This window comes from Paralichthys olivaceus, chromosome 15 (assembly GCF_024713975.1).
Source record: "Paralichthys olivaceus isolate ysfri-2021 chromosome 15, ASM2471397v2, whole genome shotgun sequence".
In the NCBI taxonomy this organism is placed as follows: Eukaryota; Metazoa; Chordata; class Actinopteri; order Pleuronectiformes; family Paralichthyidae; genus Paralichthys; species Paralichthys olivaceus.
Window position 1 is genome coordinate 4,516,145 of NC_091107.1, and position 18,575 is coordinate 4,534,719.

At 41.8% G+C, this 18,575-nt stretch overlaps 1 protein-coding gene across 1 annotated transcript in view; it reads left to right on the forward strand.

The window, feature by feature from the left end:
* The window catches only part of LOC109635892 (polypeptide N-acetylgalactosaminyltransferase 10-like), a 127,236-nt gene that overhangs the window by 100,883 nt on the left and 7,778 nt on the right, over positions 1-18,575 (forward strand). The window contains exon 8 of the mRNA XM_069539906.1: positions 15,443-15,550. Within this exon, the coding sequence (XP_069396007.1) occupies positions 15,443-15,550 (108 nt within the window). The remainder of the gene's footprint in view (positions 1-15,442; positions 15,551-18,575) is intronic.

Consider the following 18,575-nt stretch of genomic DNA (forward strand, 5'->3'; position numbering starts at 1 on the left):
GGTTCCATCTCCACTAATGTGCCTATTCCCGATCCATTGGGACCATCCCCGAGGTTCTACGACCTTCGGAAATGGTGAAACCACCAAATCTAAAAGAAAAAATACAAGATATTTTTGAATAACTTTTTTTCCGAAAGTCATAGAGACTTGGGCATTTCATGGTTAATAAAGGGTAGCCTGCTACGCAACCACACCAAATTTCAGCATGTTTCGAGCAAGCAGCGCGGAGTTATTCACCCTATAGTGAATTAGGGTTAGGGTTAGGGTTGTGATTAGGGTTAGGGTTAGGGTTGTGATTAGGGTTAGGGTTAGGGTTGTGATTAGGGTTAGGGTTGTGATTAGGGTTAGGGATGAAACCCCATTGGAGATCCAGATATTCTTCAATAACTTTTTTTCTGAAGGTCATAGAGACTTGGAAGTTGGTTCCATCCCCACTAATGTGGGTATGCCCGATCCATTGGTATCACCCGTGAGCTTCTACGACCTTCGGAAGGGGTAGGGTTAGGGTTGTGATTAGTGTTTGCTTTTTGGGTTGTGATTAGGGTTAGGGATGGAAACCTATTGGAGATCAAGATATTCTTCAATAACTTTTTTTCTGAAGGTCATAGTGACTTGGAAGTTGGTTCCATCTCCACTAATGTGGCTATGCCCGATCCATTGGGACCATCCCCGAGCTTCTACGACCTTCGGAAATGGTGAAACCACCAAATCTAAAAGAAAAAATACAAGATATTTTTGAATAACTTTTTTTCCGAATGTCATAGAGACTTGGGCATTTCATGGTTAATAAAGGGTAGCCTGCTACGCAACCACACCAAATTTCAGCATGTTTCGAGCAAGCAGCGCGGAGTTATTCACCCTATAGTGAATTAGGGTTAGGGTTAGGGTTGTGATTAGGGTTAGGGTTAGGGTTGTGATTAGGGTTAGGGTTGTGATTAGGGTTAGGGTTGTGATTAGGGTTAGGGATGAAACCCCATTGGAGATCCAGATATTCTTCAATAACTTTTTTTCTGAAGGTCATAGAGACTTGGAAGTTGGTTCCATCCCCACTAATGTGGGTGTGCCCGATCCATTGGTACCACCCGTGAGCTTCTACGACCTTCGGAAGGGGTAGAGTTAGGGTTGTGATTAGTGTTTGCTTTTTGGGTTGTGATTAGGGTTAGGGTTAGGGATGGAAACCTATTGGAGATCAAGATATTCTTCAATAACTTTTTTTCTGAAGGTCACAGTGACTTGGAAGTTGGTTCCATCTCCACTAATGTGCCTATTCCCGATCCATTGGGACCATCCCCGAGCTTCTACGACCTTCGGAAATGGTGAAACCACCAAATCTAAAAGAAAAAATACAAGATATTTTTGAATAACTTTTTTTCCGAAAGTCATAGAGACTTGGGCATTTCATGGTTAATAAAGGGTAGCCTGCTACGCAACCACACCAAATTTCAGCATGTTTCGAGCAAGCAGCGCGGAGTTATTCACCCTATAGTGAATTAGGGTTAGGGTTGTGATTAGGGTTAGGGTTGTGGTTAGGGTTAGGGTTGTGATTAGGGTTAGGGATGAAACCCCATTGGAGATCCAGATATTCTTCAATAACTTTTTTTCTGAAGGTCATAGAGACTTGGAAGCTGGTTCCATCCCCACTAATGTGGGTATGCCCGATCCATTGGTATCACCCGTGAGCTTCTACGACCTTCGGAAGGGGTAGGGTTAGGGTTGTGATTAGTGTTTGCTTTTTGGGTTGTGATTAGGGTTAGGGTTAGGGATGGAAACCTATTGGAGATCAAGATATTCTTCAATAACTTTTTTTCTGAAGGTCATAGTGACTTGGAAGTTGGTTCCATCTCCACTAATGTGCCTATTCCCGATCCATTGGGACCATCCCCGAGGTTCTACGACCTTCGGAAATGGTGAAACCACCAAATCTAAAAGAAAAAATACAAGATATTTTTGAATAACTTTTTTTCCGAAAGTCATAGAGACTTGGGCATTTCATGGTTAATAAAGGGTAGCCTGCTACGCAACCACACCAAATTTCAGCATGTTTCGAGCAAGCAGCGCGGAGTTATTCACCCTATAGTGAATTAGGGTTAGGGTTAGGGTTGTGATTAGGGTTAGGGTTAGGGTTGTGATTAGGGTTAGGGTTAGGGTTGTGATTAGGGTTAGGGTTGTGATTAGGGTTAGGGATGAAACCCCATTGGAGATCCAGATATTCTTCAATAACTTTTTTTCTGAAGGTCATAGAGACTTGGAAGTTGGTTCCATCCCCACTAATGTGGGTATGCCCGATCCATTGGTATCACCCGTGAGCTTCTACGACCTTCGGAAGGGGTAGGGTTAGGGTTGTGATTAGTGTTTGCTTTTTGGGTTGTGATTAGGGTTAGGGATGGAAACCTATTGGAGATCAAGATATTCTTCAATAACTTTTTTTCTGAAGGTCATAGTGACTTGGAAGTTGGTTCCATCTCCACTAATGTGGCTATGCCCGATCCATTGGGACCATCCCCGAGCTTCTACGACCTTCGGAAATGGTGAAACCACCAAATCTAAAAGAAAAAATACAAGATATTTTTGAATAACTTTTTTTCCGAATGTCATAGAGACTTGGGCATTTCATGGTTAATAAAGGGTAGCCTGCTACGCAACCACACCAAATTTCAGCATGTTTCGAGCAAGCAGCGCGGAGTTATTCACCCTATAGTGAATTAGGGTTAGGGTTAGGGTTGTGATTAGGGTTAGGGTTGTGATTAGGGTTAGGGTTGTGATTAGGGTTAGGGTTGTGATTAGGGTTAGGGATGAAACCCCATTGGAGATCCAGATATTCTTCAATAACTTTTTTTCTGAAGGTCATAGAGACTTGGAAGTTGGTTCCATCCCCACTAATGTGGGTGTGCCCGATCCATTGGTACCACCCGTGAGCTTCTACGACCTTCGGAAGGGGTAGAGTTAGGGTTGTGATTAGTGTTTGCTTTTTGGGTTGTGATTAGGGTTAGGGTTAGGGATGGAAACCTATTGGAGATCAAGATATTCTTCAATAACTTTTTTTCTGAAGGTCACAGTGACTTGGAAGTTGGTTCCATCTCCACTAATGTGCCTATTCCCGATCCATTGGGACCATCCCCGAGCTTCTACGACCTTCGGAAATGGTGAAACCACCAAATCTAAAAGAAAAAATACAAGATATTTTTGAATAACTTTTTTTCCGAAAGTCATAGAGACTTGGGCATTTCATGGTTAATAAAGGGTAGCCTGCTACGCAACCACACCAAATTTCAGCATGTTTCGAGCAAGCAGCGCGGAGTTATTCACCCTATAGTGAATTAGGGTTAGGGTTGTGATTGTGATTAGGGTTAGGGTTAGGGTTGTGATTAGGGTTAGGGTTAGGGTTGTGATTAGGGTTAGGGTTGTGGTTAGGGTTAGGGTTGTGATTAGGGTTAGGGATGAAACCCCATTGGAGATCCAGATATTCTTCAATAACTTTTTTTCTGAAGGTCATAGAGACTTGGAAGTTGGTTCCATCCCCACTAATGTGGGTATGCCCGATCCATTGGTATCACCCGTGAGCTTCTACGACCTTCGGAAGGGGTAGAGTTAGGGTTGTGATTAGTGTTTGCTTTTTGGGTTGTGATTAGGGTTAGGGTTAGGGATGGAAACCTATTGGAGATCAAGATATTCTTCAATAACTTTTTTTCTGAAGGTCACAGTGACTTGGAAGTTGGTTCCATCTCCACTAATGTGCCTATTCCCGATCCATTGGGACCATCCCCGAGCTTCTACGACCTTCGGAAATGGTGAAACCACCAAATCTAAAAGAAAAAATACAAGATATTTTTGAATAACTTTTTTTCCGAAAGTCATAGAGACTTGGGCATTTCATGGTTAATAAAGGGTAGCCTGCTACGCAACCACACCAAATTTCAGCATGTTTCGAGCAAGCAGCGCGGAGTTATTCACCCTATAGTGAATTAGGGTTAGGGTTAGGGTTGTGATTAGGGTTAGGGTTAGGGTTGTGATTAGGGTTAGGGTTAGGGTTGTGATTAGGGTTAGGGTTGTGATTAGGGTTAGGGATGAAACCCCATTGGAGATCCAGATATTCTTCAATAACTTTTTTTCTGAAGGTCATAGAGACTTGGAAGTTGGTTCCATCCCCACTAATGTGGGTATGCCCGATCCATTGGTATCACCCGTGAGCTTCTACGACCTTCGGAAGGGGTAGGGTTAGGGTTGTGATTAGTGTTTGCTTTTTGGGTTGTGATTAGGGTTAGGGATGAAACCCCATTGGAGATCCAGATATTCTTCAATAACTTTTTTTCTGAAGGTCATAGAGACTTGGAAGTTGGTTCCATCCCCACTAATGTGGGTGTGCCCGATCCATTGGTACCACCCGTGAGCTTCTACGACCTTCGGAAGGGGTAGAGTTAGGGTTGTGATTAGTGTTTGCTTTTTGGGTTGTGATTAGGGTTAGGGTTAGGGATGGAAACCTATTGGAGATCAAGATATTCTTCAATAACTTTTTTTCTGAAGGTCACAGTGACTTGGAAGTTGGTTCCATCTCCACTAATGTGCCTATTCCCGATCCATTGGGACCATCCCCGAGCTTCTACGACCTTCGGAAATGGTGAAACCACCAAATCTAAAAGAAAAAATACAAGATATTTTTGAATAACTTTTTTTCCGAAAGTCATAGAGACTTGGGCATTTCATGGTTAATAAAGGGTAGCCTGCTACGCAACCACACCAAATTTCAGCATGTTTCGAGCAAGCAGCGCGGAGTTATTCACCCTATAGTGAATTAGGGTTAGGGTTGTGATTGTGATTAGGGTTAGGGTTAGGGTTGTGATTAGGGTTAGGGTTAGGGTTGTGATTAGGGTTAGGGTTGTGGTTAGGGTTAGGGTTGTGATTAGGGTTAGGGATGAAACCCCATTGGAGATCCAGATATTCTTCAATAACTTTTTTTCTGAAGGTCATAGAGACTTGGAAGTTGGTTCCATCCCCACTAATGTGGGTATGCCCGATCCATTGGTATCACCCGTGAGCTTCTACGACCTTCGGAAGGGGTAGAGTTAGGGTTGTGATTAGTGTTTGCTTTTTGGGTTGTGATTAGGGTTAGGGTTAGGGATGGAAACCTATTGGAGATCAAGATATTCTTCAATAACTTTTTTTCTGAAGGTCACAGTGACTTGGAAGTTGGTTCCATCTCCACTAATGTGCCTATTCCCGATCCATTGGGACCATCCCCGAGCTTCTACGACCTTCGGAAATGGTGAAACCACCAAATCTAAAAGAAAAAATACAAGATATTTTTGAATAACTTTTTTTCCGAAAGTCATAGAGACTTGGGCATTTCATGGTTAATAAAGGGTAGCCTGCTACGCAACCACACCAAATTTCAGCATGTTTCGAGCAAGCAGCGCGGAGTTATTCACCCTATAGTGAATTAGGGTTAGGGTTAGGGTTGTGATTAGGGTTAGGGTTAGGGTTGTGATTAGGGTTAGGGTTAGGGTTGTGATTAGGGTTAGGGTTGTGATTAGGGTTAGGGATGAAACCCCATTGGAGATCCAGATATTCTTCAATAACTTTTTTTCTGAAGGTCATAGAGACTTGGAAGTTGGTTCCATCCCCACTAATGTGGGTATGCCCGATCCATTGGTATCACCCGTGAGCTTCTACGACCTTCGGAAGGGGTAGGGTTAGGGTTGTGATTAGTGTTTGCTTTTTGGGTTGTGATTAGGGTTAGGGATGAAACCCCATTGGAGATCCAGATATTCTTCAATAACTTTTTTTCTGAAGGTCATAGAGACTTGGAAGTTGGTTCCATCCCCACTAATGTGGGTGTGCCCGATCCATTGGTACCACCCGTGAGCTTCTACGACCTTCGGAAGGGGTAGAGTTAGGGTTGTGATTAGTGTTTGCTTTTTGGGTTGTGATTAGGGTTAGGGTTAGGGATGGAAACCTATTGGAGATCAAGATATTCTTCAATAACTTTTTTTCTGAAGGTCACAGTGACTTGGAAGTTGGTTCCATCTCCACTAATGTGCCTATTCCCGATCCATTGGGACCATCCCCGAGCTTCTACGACCTTCGGAAATGGTGAAACCACCAAATCTAAAAGAAAAAATACAAGATATTTTTGAATAACTTTTTTTCCGAAAGTCATAGAGACTTGGGCATTTCATGGTTAATAAAGGGTAGCCTGCTACGCAACCACACCAAATTTCAGCATGTTTCGAGCAAGCAGCGCGGAGTTATTCACCCTATAGTGAATTAGGGTTAGGGTTGTGATTGTGATTAGGGTTAGGGTTAGGGTTGTGATTAGGGTTAGGGTTAGGGTTGTGATTAGGGTTAGGGTTGTGGTTAGGGTTAGGGTTGTGATTAGGGTTAGGGATGAAACCCCATTGGAGATCCAGATATTCTTCAATAACTTTTTTTCTGAAGGTCATAGAGACTTGGAAGTTGGTTCCATCCCCACTAATGTGGGTATGCCCGATCCATTGGTATCACCCGTGAGCTTCTACGACCTTCGGAAGGGGTAGAGTTAGGGTTGTGATTAGTGTTTGCTTTTTGGGTTGTGATTAGGGTTAGGGTTAGGGATGGAAACCTATTGGAGATCAAGATATTCTTCAATAACTTTTTTTCTGAAGGTCACAGTGACTTGGAAGTTGGTTCCATCTCCACTAATGTGCCTATTCCCGATCCATTGGGACCATCCCCGAGCTTCTACGACCTTCGGAAATGGTGAAACCACCAAATCTAAAAGAAAAAATACAAGATATTTTTGAATAACTTTTTTTCCGAAAGTCATAGAGACTTGGGCATTTCATGGTTAATAAAGGGTAGCCTGCTACGCAACCACACCAAATTTCAGCATGTTTCGAGCAAGCAGCGCGGAGTTATTCACCCTATAGTGAATTAGGGTTAGGGTTAGGGTTGTGATTAGGGTTAGGGTTAGGGTTGTGATTAGGGTTAGGGTTAGGGTTGTGATTAGGGTTAGGGTTGTGATTAGGGTTAGGGATGAAACCCCATTGGAGATCCAGATATTCTTCAATAACTTTTTTTCTGAAGGTCATAGAGACTTGGAAGTTGGTTCCATCCCCACTAATGTGGGTATGCCCGATCCATTGGTATCACCCGTGAGCTTCTACGACCTTCGGAAGGGGTAGGGTTAGGGTTGTGATTAGTGTTTGCTTTTTGGGTTGTGATTAGGGTTAGGGATGGAAACCTATTGGAGATCAAGATATTCTTCAATAACTTTTTTTCTGAAGGTCATAGTGACTTGGAAGTTGGTTCCATCTCCACTAATGTGGCTATGCCCGATCCATTGGGACCATCCCCGAGCTTCTACGACCTTCGGAAATGGTGAAACCACCAAATCTAAAAGAAAAAATACAAGATATTTTTGAATAACTTTTTTTCCGAATGTCATAGAGACTTGGGCATTTCATGGTTAATAAAGGGTAGCCTGCTACGCAACCACACCAAATTTCAGCATGTTTCGAGCAAGCAGCGCGGAGTTATTCACCCTATAGTGAATTAGGGTTAGGGTTGTGATTAGGGTTAGGGTTGTGGTTAGGGTTAGGGTTGTGATTAGGGTTAGGGATGAAACCCCATTGGAGATCCAGATATTCTTCAATAACTTTTTTTCTGAAGGTCATAGAGACTTGGAAGTTGGTTCCATCCCCACTAATGTGGGTGTGCCCGATCCATTGGTACCACCCGTGAGCTTCTACGACCTTCGGAAGGGGTAGAGTTAGGGTTGTGATTAGTGTTTGCTTTTTGGGTTGTGATTAGGGTTAGGGTTAGGGATGGAAACCTATTGGAGATCAAGATATTCTTCAATAACTTTTTTTCTGAAGGTCACAGTGACTTGGAAGTTGGTTCCATCTCCACTAATGTGCCTATTCCCGATCCATTGGGACCATCCCCGAGCTTCTACGACCTTCGGAAATGGTGAAACCACCAAATCTAAAAGAAAAAATACAAGATATTTTTGAATAACTTTTTTTCCGAATGTCATAGAGACTTGGGCATTTCATGGTTAATAAAGGGTAGCCTGCTACGCAACCACACCAAATTTCAGCATGTTTCGAGCAAGCAGCGCGGAGTTATTCACCCTATAGTGAATTAGGGTTAGGGTTGTGATTAGGGTTAGGGTTGTGGTTAGGGTTAGGGTTGTGATTAGGGTTAGGGATGAAACCCCATTGGAGATCCAGATATTCTTCAATAACTTTTTTTCTGAAGGTCATAGAGACTTGGAAGTTGGTTCCATCCCCACTAATGTGGGTGTGCCCGATCCATTGGTACCACCCGTGAGCTTCTACGACCTTCGGAAGGGGTAGAGTTAGGGTTGTGATTAGTGTTTGCTTTTTGGGTTGTGATTAGGGTTAGGGTTAGGGATGGAAACCTATTGGAGATCAAGATATTCTTCAATAACTTTTTTTCTGAAGGTCACAGTGACTTGGAAGTTGGTTCCATCTCCACTAATGTGCCTATTCCCGATCCATTGGGACCATCCCCGAGCTTCTACGACCTTCGGAAATGGTGAAACCACCAAATCTAAAAGAAAAAATACAAGATATTTTTGAATAACTTTTTTTCCGAAAGTCATAGAGACTTGGGCATTTCATGGTTAATAAAGGGTAGCCTGCTACGCAACCACACCAAATTTCAGCATGTTTCGAGCAAGCAGCGCGGAGTTATTCACCCTATAGTGAATTAGGGTTAGGGTTAGGGTTGTGATTAGGGTTAGGGTTAGGGTTGTGATTAGGGTTAGGGTTAGGGTTGTGATTAGGGTTAGGGTTGTGATTAGGGTTAGGGATGAAACCCCATTGGAGATCCAGATATTCTTCAATAACTTTTTTTCTGAAGGTCATAGAGACTTGGAAGTTGGTTCCATCCCCACTAATGTGGGTATGCCCGATCCATTGGTATCACCCGTGAGCTTCTACGACCTTCGGAAGGGGTAGAGTTAGGGTTGTGATTAGTGTTTGCTTTTTGGGTTGTGATTAGGGTTAGGGTTAGGGATGGAAACCTATTGGAGATCAAGATATTCTTCAATAACTTTTTTTCTGAAGGTCATAGTGACTTGGAAGTTGGTTCCATCTCCACTAATGTGCCTATTCCCGATCCATTGGGACCATCCCCGAGCTTCTACAATCTTCGGAAATGGTGAAACCACCAAATCTAAAAGAAAAAATACAAGATATTTTTGAATAACTTTTTTTCCGAAAGTCATAGAGACTTGGGCATTTCATGGTTAATAAAGGGTAGCCTGCTACGCAACCACACCAAATTTCAGCATGTTTCGAGCAAGCAGCGCGGAGTTATTCACCCTATAGTGAATTAGGGTTAGGGTTGTGATTAGGGTTAGGGTTAGGGTTGTGATTAGGGTTAGGGTTAGGGTTGTGATTAGGGTTAGGGTTGTGATTAGGGTTAGGGATGAAACCCCATTGGAGATCCAGATATTCTTCAATAACTTTTTTTCTGAAGGTCATAGAGACTTGGAAGTTGGTTCCATCACCACTAATGTGGGTATGCCCGATCCATTGGTATCACCCGTGAGCTTCTACGACCTTCGGAAGGGGTAGAGTTAGGGTTGTGATTAGTGTTTGCTTTTTGGGTTGTGATTAGGGTTAGGGTTAGGGATGGAAACCTATTGGAGATCAAGATATTCTTCAATAACTTTTTTTCTGAAGGTCACAGTGACTTGGAAGTTGGTTCCATCTCCACTAATGTGCCTATTCCCGATCCATTGGGACCATCCCCGAGCTTCTACGACCTTCGGAAATGGTGAAACCACCAAATCTAAAAGAAAAAATACAAGATATTTTTGAATAACTTTTTTTCCGAAAGTCATAGAGACTTGGGCATATCATGGTTAATAAAGGGTAGCCTGCTACGCAACCACACCAAATTTCAGCATGTTTCGAGCAAGCAGCGCGGAGTTATTCACCCTATAGTGAATTAGGGTTAGGGTTGTGATTAGGGTTAGGGTTGTGGTTAGGGTTAGGGTTGTGGTTAGGGTTAGGGTTGTGATTAGGGTTAGGGATGAAACCCCATTGGAGATCCAGATATTCTTCAATAACTTTTTTTCTGAAGGTCATAGAGACTTGGAAGCTGGTTCCATCCCCACTAATGTGGGTATGCCCGATCCATTGGTATCACCCGTGAGCTTCTACGACCTTCGGAAGGGGTAGGGTTAGGGTTGTGATTAGTGTTTGCTTTTTGGGTTGTGATTAGGGTTAGGGTTAGGGATGGAAACCTATTGGAGATCAAGATATTCTTCAATAACTTTTTTTCTGAAGGTCATAGTGACTTGGAAGTTGGTTCCATCTCCACTAATGTGCCTATTCCCGATCCATTCGGACCATCCCCGAGCTTCTACGACCTTCGGAAATGGTGAAACCACCAAATCTAAAAGAAAAAATACAAGATATTTTTGAATAACTTTTTTTCCGAAAGTCATAGAGACTTGGGCATTTCATGGTTAATAAAGGGTAGCCTGCTACGCAACCACACCAAATTTCAGCATGTTTCGAGCAAGCAGCGCGGAGTTATTCACCCTATAGTGAATTAGGGTTAGGGTTAGGGTTGTGATTAGGGTTAGGGTTAGGGTTGTGATTAGGGTTAGGGTTAGGGTTGTGATTAGGGTTAGGGTTGTGATTAGGGTTAGGGATGAAACCCCATTGGAGATCCAGATATTCTTCAATAACTTTTTTTCTGAAGGTCATAGAGACTTGGAAGTTGGTTCCATCCCCACTAATGTGGGTATGCCCGATCCATTGGTATCACCCGTGAGCTTCTACGACCTTCGGAAGGGGTAGAGTTAGGGTTGTGATTAGTGTTTGCTTTTTGGGTTGTGATTAGGGTTAGGGTTAGGGATGGAAACCTATTGGAGATCAAGATATTCTTCAATAACTTTTTTTCTGAAGGTCACAGTGACTTGGAAGTTGGTTCCATCTCCACTAATGTGCCTATTCCCGATCCATTGGGACCATCCCCGAGCTTCTACGACCTTCGGAAATGGTGAAACCACCAAATCTAAAAGAAAAAATACAAGATATTTTTGAATAACTTTTTTTCCGAAAGTCATAGAGACTTGGGCATTTCATGGTTAATAAAGGGTAGCCTGCTACGCAACCACACCAAATTTCAGCATGTTTCGAGCAAGCAGCGCGGAGTTATTCACCCTATAGTGAATTAGGGTTAGGGTTAGGGTTGTGATTAGGGTTAGGGTTAGGGTTGTGATTAGGGTTAGGGTTAGGGTTGTGATTAGGGTTAGGGTTGTGATTAGGGTTAGGGATGGAAACCTATTGGAGATCAAGATATTCTTCAATAACTTTTTTTCTGAAGGTCATAGTGACTTGGAAGTTGGTTCCATCTCCACTAATGTGGCTATGCCCGATCCATTAGGACCATCCCCGAGCTTCTACGACCTTCGGAAATGGTGAAACCACCAAATCTAAAAGAAAAAATACAAGATATTTTTGAATAACTTTTTTTCCGAATGTCATAGAGACTTGGGCATTTCATGGTTAATAAAGGGTAGCCTGCTACGCAACCACACCAAATTTCAGCATGTTTGAAGCAAGCAGCGCGGAGTTATTCACCCTATAGTGAATTAGGGTTAGGGTTAGGGTTGTGATTAGGGTTAGGGTTAGGGTTGTGATTAGGGTTAGGGTTGTGATTAGGGTTAGGGTTGTGATTAGGGTTAGGGATGAAACCCCATTGGAGATCCAGATATTCTTCAATAACTTTTTTTCTGAACGTCATAGAGACTTGGAAGTTGGTTCCATCCCCACTAATGTGGGTATGCCCGATCCATTGGTATCACCCGTGAGCTTCTACGACCTTCGGAAGGGGTAGAGTTAGGGTTGTGATTAGTGTTTGCTTTTTGGGTTGTGATGAGGGTTAGGGTTAGGGATGGAAACCTATTGGAGATCAAGATATTCTTCAATAACTTTTTTTCTGAAGGTCACAGTGACTTGGAAGTTGGTTCCATCTCCACTAATGTGCCTATTCCCGATCCATTGGGACCATCCCCGAGCTTCTACGACCTTCGGAAATGGTGAAACCACCAAATCTAAAAGAAAAAATACAAGATATTTTTGAATAACTTTTTTTCCGAAAGTCATAGAGACTTGGGCATTTCATGGTTAATAAAGGGTAGCCTGCTACGCAACCACACCAAATTTCAGCATGTTTCGAGCAAGCAGCGCGGAGTTATTCACCCTATAGTGAATTAGGGTTAGGGTTGTGATTAGGGTTAGGGTTAGGGTTGTGATTAGGGTTAGGGTTAGGGTTGTGATTAGGGTTAGGGTTGTGATTAGGGTTAGGGATGAAACCCCATTGGAGATCCAGATATTCTTCAATAACTTTTTTTCTGAAGGTCATAGAGACTTGGAAGTTGGTTCCATCCCCACTAATGTGGGTATGCCCGATCCATTGGTATCACCCGTGAGCTTCTACGACCTTCGGAAGGGGTAGAGTTAGGGTTGTGATTAGTGTTTGCTTTTTGGGTTGTGATTAGGGTTAGGGTTAGGGATGGAAACCTATTGGAGATCAAGATATTCTTCAATAACTTTTTTTCTGAAGGTCACAGTGACTTGGAAGTTGGTTCCATCTCCACTAATGTGCCTATTCCCGATCCATTGGGACCATCCCCGAGCTTCTACGACCTTCGGAAATGGTGAAACCACCAAATCTAAAAGAAAAAATACAAGATATTTTTGAATAACTTTTTTTCCGAAAGTCATAGAGACTTGGGCATTTCATGGTTAATAAAGGGTAGCCTGCTACGCAACCACACCAAATTTCAGCATGTTTCGAGCAAGCAGCGCGGAGTTATTCACCCTATAGTGAATTAGGGTTAGGGTTGTGATTAGGGTTAGGGTTGTGGTTAGGGTTAGGGTTGTGATTAGGGTTAGGGATGAAACCCCATTGGAGATCCAGATATTCTTCAATAACTTTTTTTCTGAAGGTCATAGAGACTTGGAAGCTGGTTCCATCCCCACTAATGTGGGTATGCCCGATCCATTGGTATCACCCGTGAGCTTCTACGACCTTCGGAAGGGGTAGGGTTAGGGTTGTGATTAGTGTTTGCTTTTTGGGTTGTGATTAGGGTTAGGGTTAGGGATGGAAACCTATTGGAGATCAAGATATTCTTCAATAACTTTTTTTCTGAAGGTCATAGTGACTTGGAAGTTGGTTCCATCTCCACTAATGTGCCTATTCCCAATCCATTGGGACCATCCCCGAGCTTCTACGACCTTCGGAAATGGTGAAACCACCAAATCTAAAAGAAAAAATACAAGATATTTTTGAATAACTTTTTTTCCGAAAGTCATAGAGACTTGGGCATTTCATGGTTAATAAAGGGTAGCCTGCTACGCAACCACACCAAATTTCAGCATGTTTCGAGCAAGCAGCGCGGAGTTATTCACCCTATAGTGAATTAGGGTTAGGGTTGTGATTAGGGTTAGGGTTGTGATTAGGGTTAGGGTTGTGATTAGGGTTAGGGATGAAAACCCATTGGAGATCAGGATATTATTGAAATACTTTTCTGTCACGACAGGATCAGGATTAGGTTCAGGAGGATGTGGAGGACGATGCTCTGAGGTGGGAGGAGATGTCAAAGAAAGTTTTGAATAAACAAAACATTACGGTTTTATGTCAATCAGTTGTTAGAAACCTCCTGCTTCACAGTTTGTTCTTTTTTGAATCGATTATGATTCATTTAAATGGTCTGATGTTGATCACAACAGCTCAACAAAGAGGATTTGTAATTTTTTATTGATTTATTTCCAGTTAGCTCTTGCTAAAATGATTTGTCCATTAACAAAAGGTCATGAACAGAAACATCTGATGATCAGTTAATTTATTTAAGTCCTGTAACAAGTTAAAATGTCCAAAATTCAGTGGTTCCAACCTTCTTATCTGTTTTATGTTGTAAATTATAATGTGTTTGACTTGATCAAAAACTCATTTCACTAATTAATAAAAAAAAACATTATTTAATTATTAATAATTAATTTTGATCACCACCACCCTGCTCCTAACACATTGTTTAAATTAGCCTCATTGCTCACACGTCAATTATTTCAGTTTTATATCTATATATCGCTTAAATACAGATTGATGGTGATTGATTGGTGACAGGAGCTCATAAAGTGATTTTACAATAATCAATGCAGAACTGATGAATTATCATTGTTGTGCTGCACCATCATCATTAGTTTTTACATCCAACAAGGAGGTTATGTTTTCATCTGCGTTTGTTTTTTTTGTCCGTAGGATTACAATAAACTAAGACAGATGAGATAATATAATGTTATTGTCACTGCACCAGTACAATACAATGAAATTCAGTTTAGAGCTGTCCTGTGGATGCCCATTAGAATAGAATGAAAGAGTAAAACAATAAACATTCAAACTAAAGACACTATAAAGATATGAATGAATAAAAAAATATGATACTATATACACAGAATATACTACAATGTGCAATGGCCACATACAGCACGGCCTGCAGTATGCTTATCTGAAAACATGGCTTTGTGGTGTAAAATGTAAGTGTGTAGTAACAGCAGTGCATTATGGTCCCTGTACCTGCCCGAGCTATAGTGAACTAAGGTTTCTGCAACACAAACGTAAATGCATGAGTTCAGCAGGGCACCGCAAAGTGGAAATTATCAATATGCAGCATAAAAAGATGTTAATCTTAAAGAGCTCTCACGCTGCTGGAACTCTCTGACCTTCTGTCCTCAGACTGTTCTGAACAAGATTAAAGAAAACTTTATCTTTAAAATTTCAAACCCTCGCTCTCTGTAGACTTGAATCGTGGCTGCGCTTCCCCTGAGCAGCAGAACAAATCCAATTTCAGTCTTTATCGTTGAGCTGAGCGTGATTGACGCGCTTGTTCTCTTTGATGTCGTTTACGCTCTCTGGTCTCTGTGCAATCGAGAAACCCCCGGAAACTTTCCATTAATTTTGTAGCGTTGTTTAAAATGTTGTTGTCACGTCTCTGCACTTTTTGTGGATAATCATCTGCATTTTTTACATTTTTTTGTCCTTTGTTGTTATCTAACAACATTTTAATGTTTCTGGTCATAAACATAAGTCGTACTTTCTTTTTTGTCTTTGCCGTCCTATAATTCATTCAACAAACCCTGCGACCCTGCACGTAAACCACACAACACCTCCCTGGTCCCTGTTTATGAGTCATCTCTCCGCACCTTCCATCTGTCGTTTTCTTTTTATTCTAACTTTATCTGCCCTTCGTTGCTTTATCACGTCTTCGCACACTTTCTTTTTCTCACACTCTATGTGTCACATCTTCTGGGATTTGTTGACCTTGTCAGCTCATCAGATCATTGCACTTTTAGGGTGACCACCTCCGCCCTGATACCGTCTTCATCAGTGCTCTGTGTCTCTCTCTGTGCCTCTGCAGGTGTGGATGTGTGGTGGTCGGATGGAGGACATCCCCTGCTCCAGGGTGGGACACATCTACAGGAAGTACGTCCCCTACAAGGTTCCTGGAGGGGTCAGTCTTGCCAAGGTGAGACTCAGTGTGGACACAAGGTTTTTGTTTAGAGAAAATGTTGTGAGGGGAGAATATCTATTAACTTTTCTGATGTGTTGTGTTTATGTTTGTGTGTCTGTGCGAAGCATGTTTTAAGAACATGCAGAGATTTGGGGATTTTACATATTGCACTGCAAAAAACTAAACAAATGTTGAAAACACTGAATATGAAGAATAACCCGACAAATATTATTTTGGCACCAATGCTAATATAAAGATTATAATCGACTGAAATATGTGTATTAATTGCAATGATTCCTAGGATATCAAACCCTTATGACAGAGAACATTGAGGCTTAATATTTTACAGTTTAAACATACATTTACTGTGAAATAAATACATAAAAAGAAACACAAATAGAACCAACCTTACTTTTTTTCTGATCAGGTAGTTTCAGATTTAAATCCAAAGTTTTTAATAACTCAAAACTAAACCTGTGAATGTGAAGAATATTTTTTTAAATCATCTGAACTCACCCTTCAAATTCTAATTCAAATCCAGTTTTGCAGTGTAAAACAACAAATTTTAGCACCTTCAGTATCTTTTAACTTGTTTCAACATGGATCCAAACTCCAACTTCCAGTTTACCAAATATGATCTTATGAAAGTTTCTCTATTTCATTTCCTCCACACATGTCTGAGAGATGTTTTCTTTTGGCCTGTAGGCGAACACTATTCATCATGCATGACTCAGCCTCAGTCTGACACCTGGCTCTGTTCGGCTCGGCTGAATATGTAATTAAACCTCTTGGCCTCTGTTTTTGTCCCGCCGCTCTGACCATTAACCCCAGAGTGACGCTGCAGTGAATGTTAATATCAGACAGGCAGCAGGTTTAACTATTCTGAATTACTCACCGTTCCTCCGGCTGTGATGGATTCAGTTTGGTCTCCTGTGTCCTTCTCTGCATTATAGCTTCAAAAGAACCCAGAACATTTCATAAACATGTTTTTCTTTTCACCTGATTCTCTTCAGGGTTCTGCATCACTGGTGAGGCCAATTCAAAACAACTCTTTATAAACCAAAGATAAAAAAAAATCACACAACGAACTCTCTGAACGTTTGGTCTGTTAAATATCCACTTTAGCTCGGCCGTTGGTCGAGAAAGATAACTCTTCCTTGGTTCTTGTGCCAAACAAACAGAAGCGCTCGTTTAAAGCTGGGATCAGACAACAGGAACTTTTGACCGATGTAACCCACATTCAAGAAATCTGGTCTGGAACCTTGCAGATTATCTGGTCATGTGAGGTGATACAGAGCCGTTATTAAACCTCCAGAACCGCCGGCACAATCATCGGGACTGCCCCTTTAATTATCAAACGCATTCGATATTTAAGATTAAAAATGGGTTAATTACGTCAGTACGAGAGGCGAGTCGAGCTTTTGAGATGGTGACTGCAGAACAAGCTACTGAACTGAGAAGTGACAATTAAAACCTCACCTCCAGTTTTAAGTTTGCAACTCCTTCCTCATAAGGTGACGTGTGATTTGGTGCATCACTCCCTCTGAAGCAATAATCTATCCATCTATCCTGTGATGGATGAAGAACCATTATTTTTATGTTTGAGATTAGAGAGAATATCCCCCAAGATTCTCCTCTAGTGCCTGATGGAACTTCTGTAGTCTGAGCCCAGTTTAAAGAAAACCAACAAACATTTATTTAGTGTAATGACGAGTTCACACCACACATTCTTCTGGTGTCTTCATGTGTCTCTTGTGTATGTGTGTTTGTGTGTGTGTGTGTAAGGTTTAGGGTTAGGCATTTAGTTTGGATGCTTAAGGTTAGAGTAAGGGACGAGAGAAAGTATTATGTCAATGAGTGTCCTCACTAAGATAGAAGTGCAAACGTGCGTGCGTACCAGTCACCATGGAGGGAGATAAAACCACTGAACTCCACTTCACCTGGAGTCTGAGTTTAGCTGCAGGCAATAAGCTTTGCTACAGGGAGTCCGTGTGTGTCCATGTGTGCGTGTCTGTGTGTGTGTCTGTGTGTGTGTTCCTCTGAAGGCAGGGGGATTTGTATCTGTTTTTTCCTGGGAGGCTCAGCGAACCTGTATCCTCATTCTTCTCACCAATCCGTACCCACACAGCTGCGTCCATCTGTATTCCCAGACATGCGCTCGTACCTCTGAGCTCGACGGGAGCTGTGTTTTTTTTTTTTTTTTTTCAAAGACTTAAGGTGGATATGCTTCCTATTGCTCCGGTGTAAATCTTTCATGTTTGCAATTGTCTGAGCTTAAAGAACCTGTTGGAGAATCTGACTGCACTGCAGCTGCTGTAGCTCAGTTTGTATCCGGCTCTTTTTCCTTTTTTACTCCACTTATGCATTTTCTCTCTGGAACGAGATGCTTTCATTATGATTGATGCAGCATGCATGATGAAAGCATATGGACGCTACTTTCTCTGTGCATTAAAGCCACTAAATGCATAATTTAGTGGCCTAAATGCTTGCTGAATAATGCATTACAGCCAGTGTCCGTTCTTTTTTAGTTATTATATCCAAGCTGCCCTCATTAAGTCCTCTGCAAAAACATCTTCCACCAAATTATAGATGCACACCACAAAAAACATTAAGCCAACTCAACAGCTTTGTTGCAAACTAATGAAAACACTAGTGACATTGATGTAAAGAGACACTTAAAGACGAGCCAAAGAAATGGGTCTCACCTCAAAACAGCATGAAATCAGCTCCCATCTCTGTCATCAATGTGAACGCTTGTATCGCGAAGTGTATATAGGTCACACTAACAGGAGAATTATACAGTATGAAGAAAGGTGGTGTCTATTCCTGGCTATCAGAATATGTGAGGACACACTATATGTGAGAGTTAAAACAATCTGCTTTTCACCCGGCTGACAAAGCTCCGGCTCAACATTACTTTCCATAATAACAAGTCTTGTCCCCGGATTTGCTGCTAAAGCTGCAGGTGGTTCAATGCTAAAATGTAGTAAATTTACAACTTTGTAATTCTGCCTTTAACTTCTATTAAAATTACCATCAA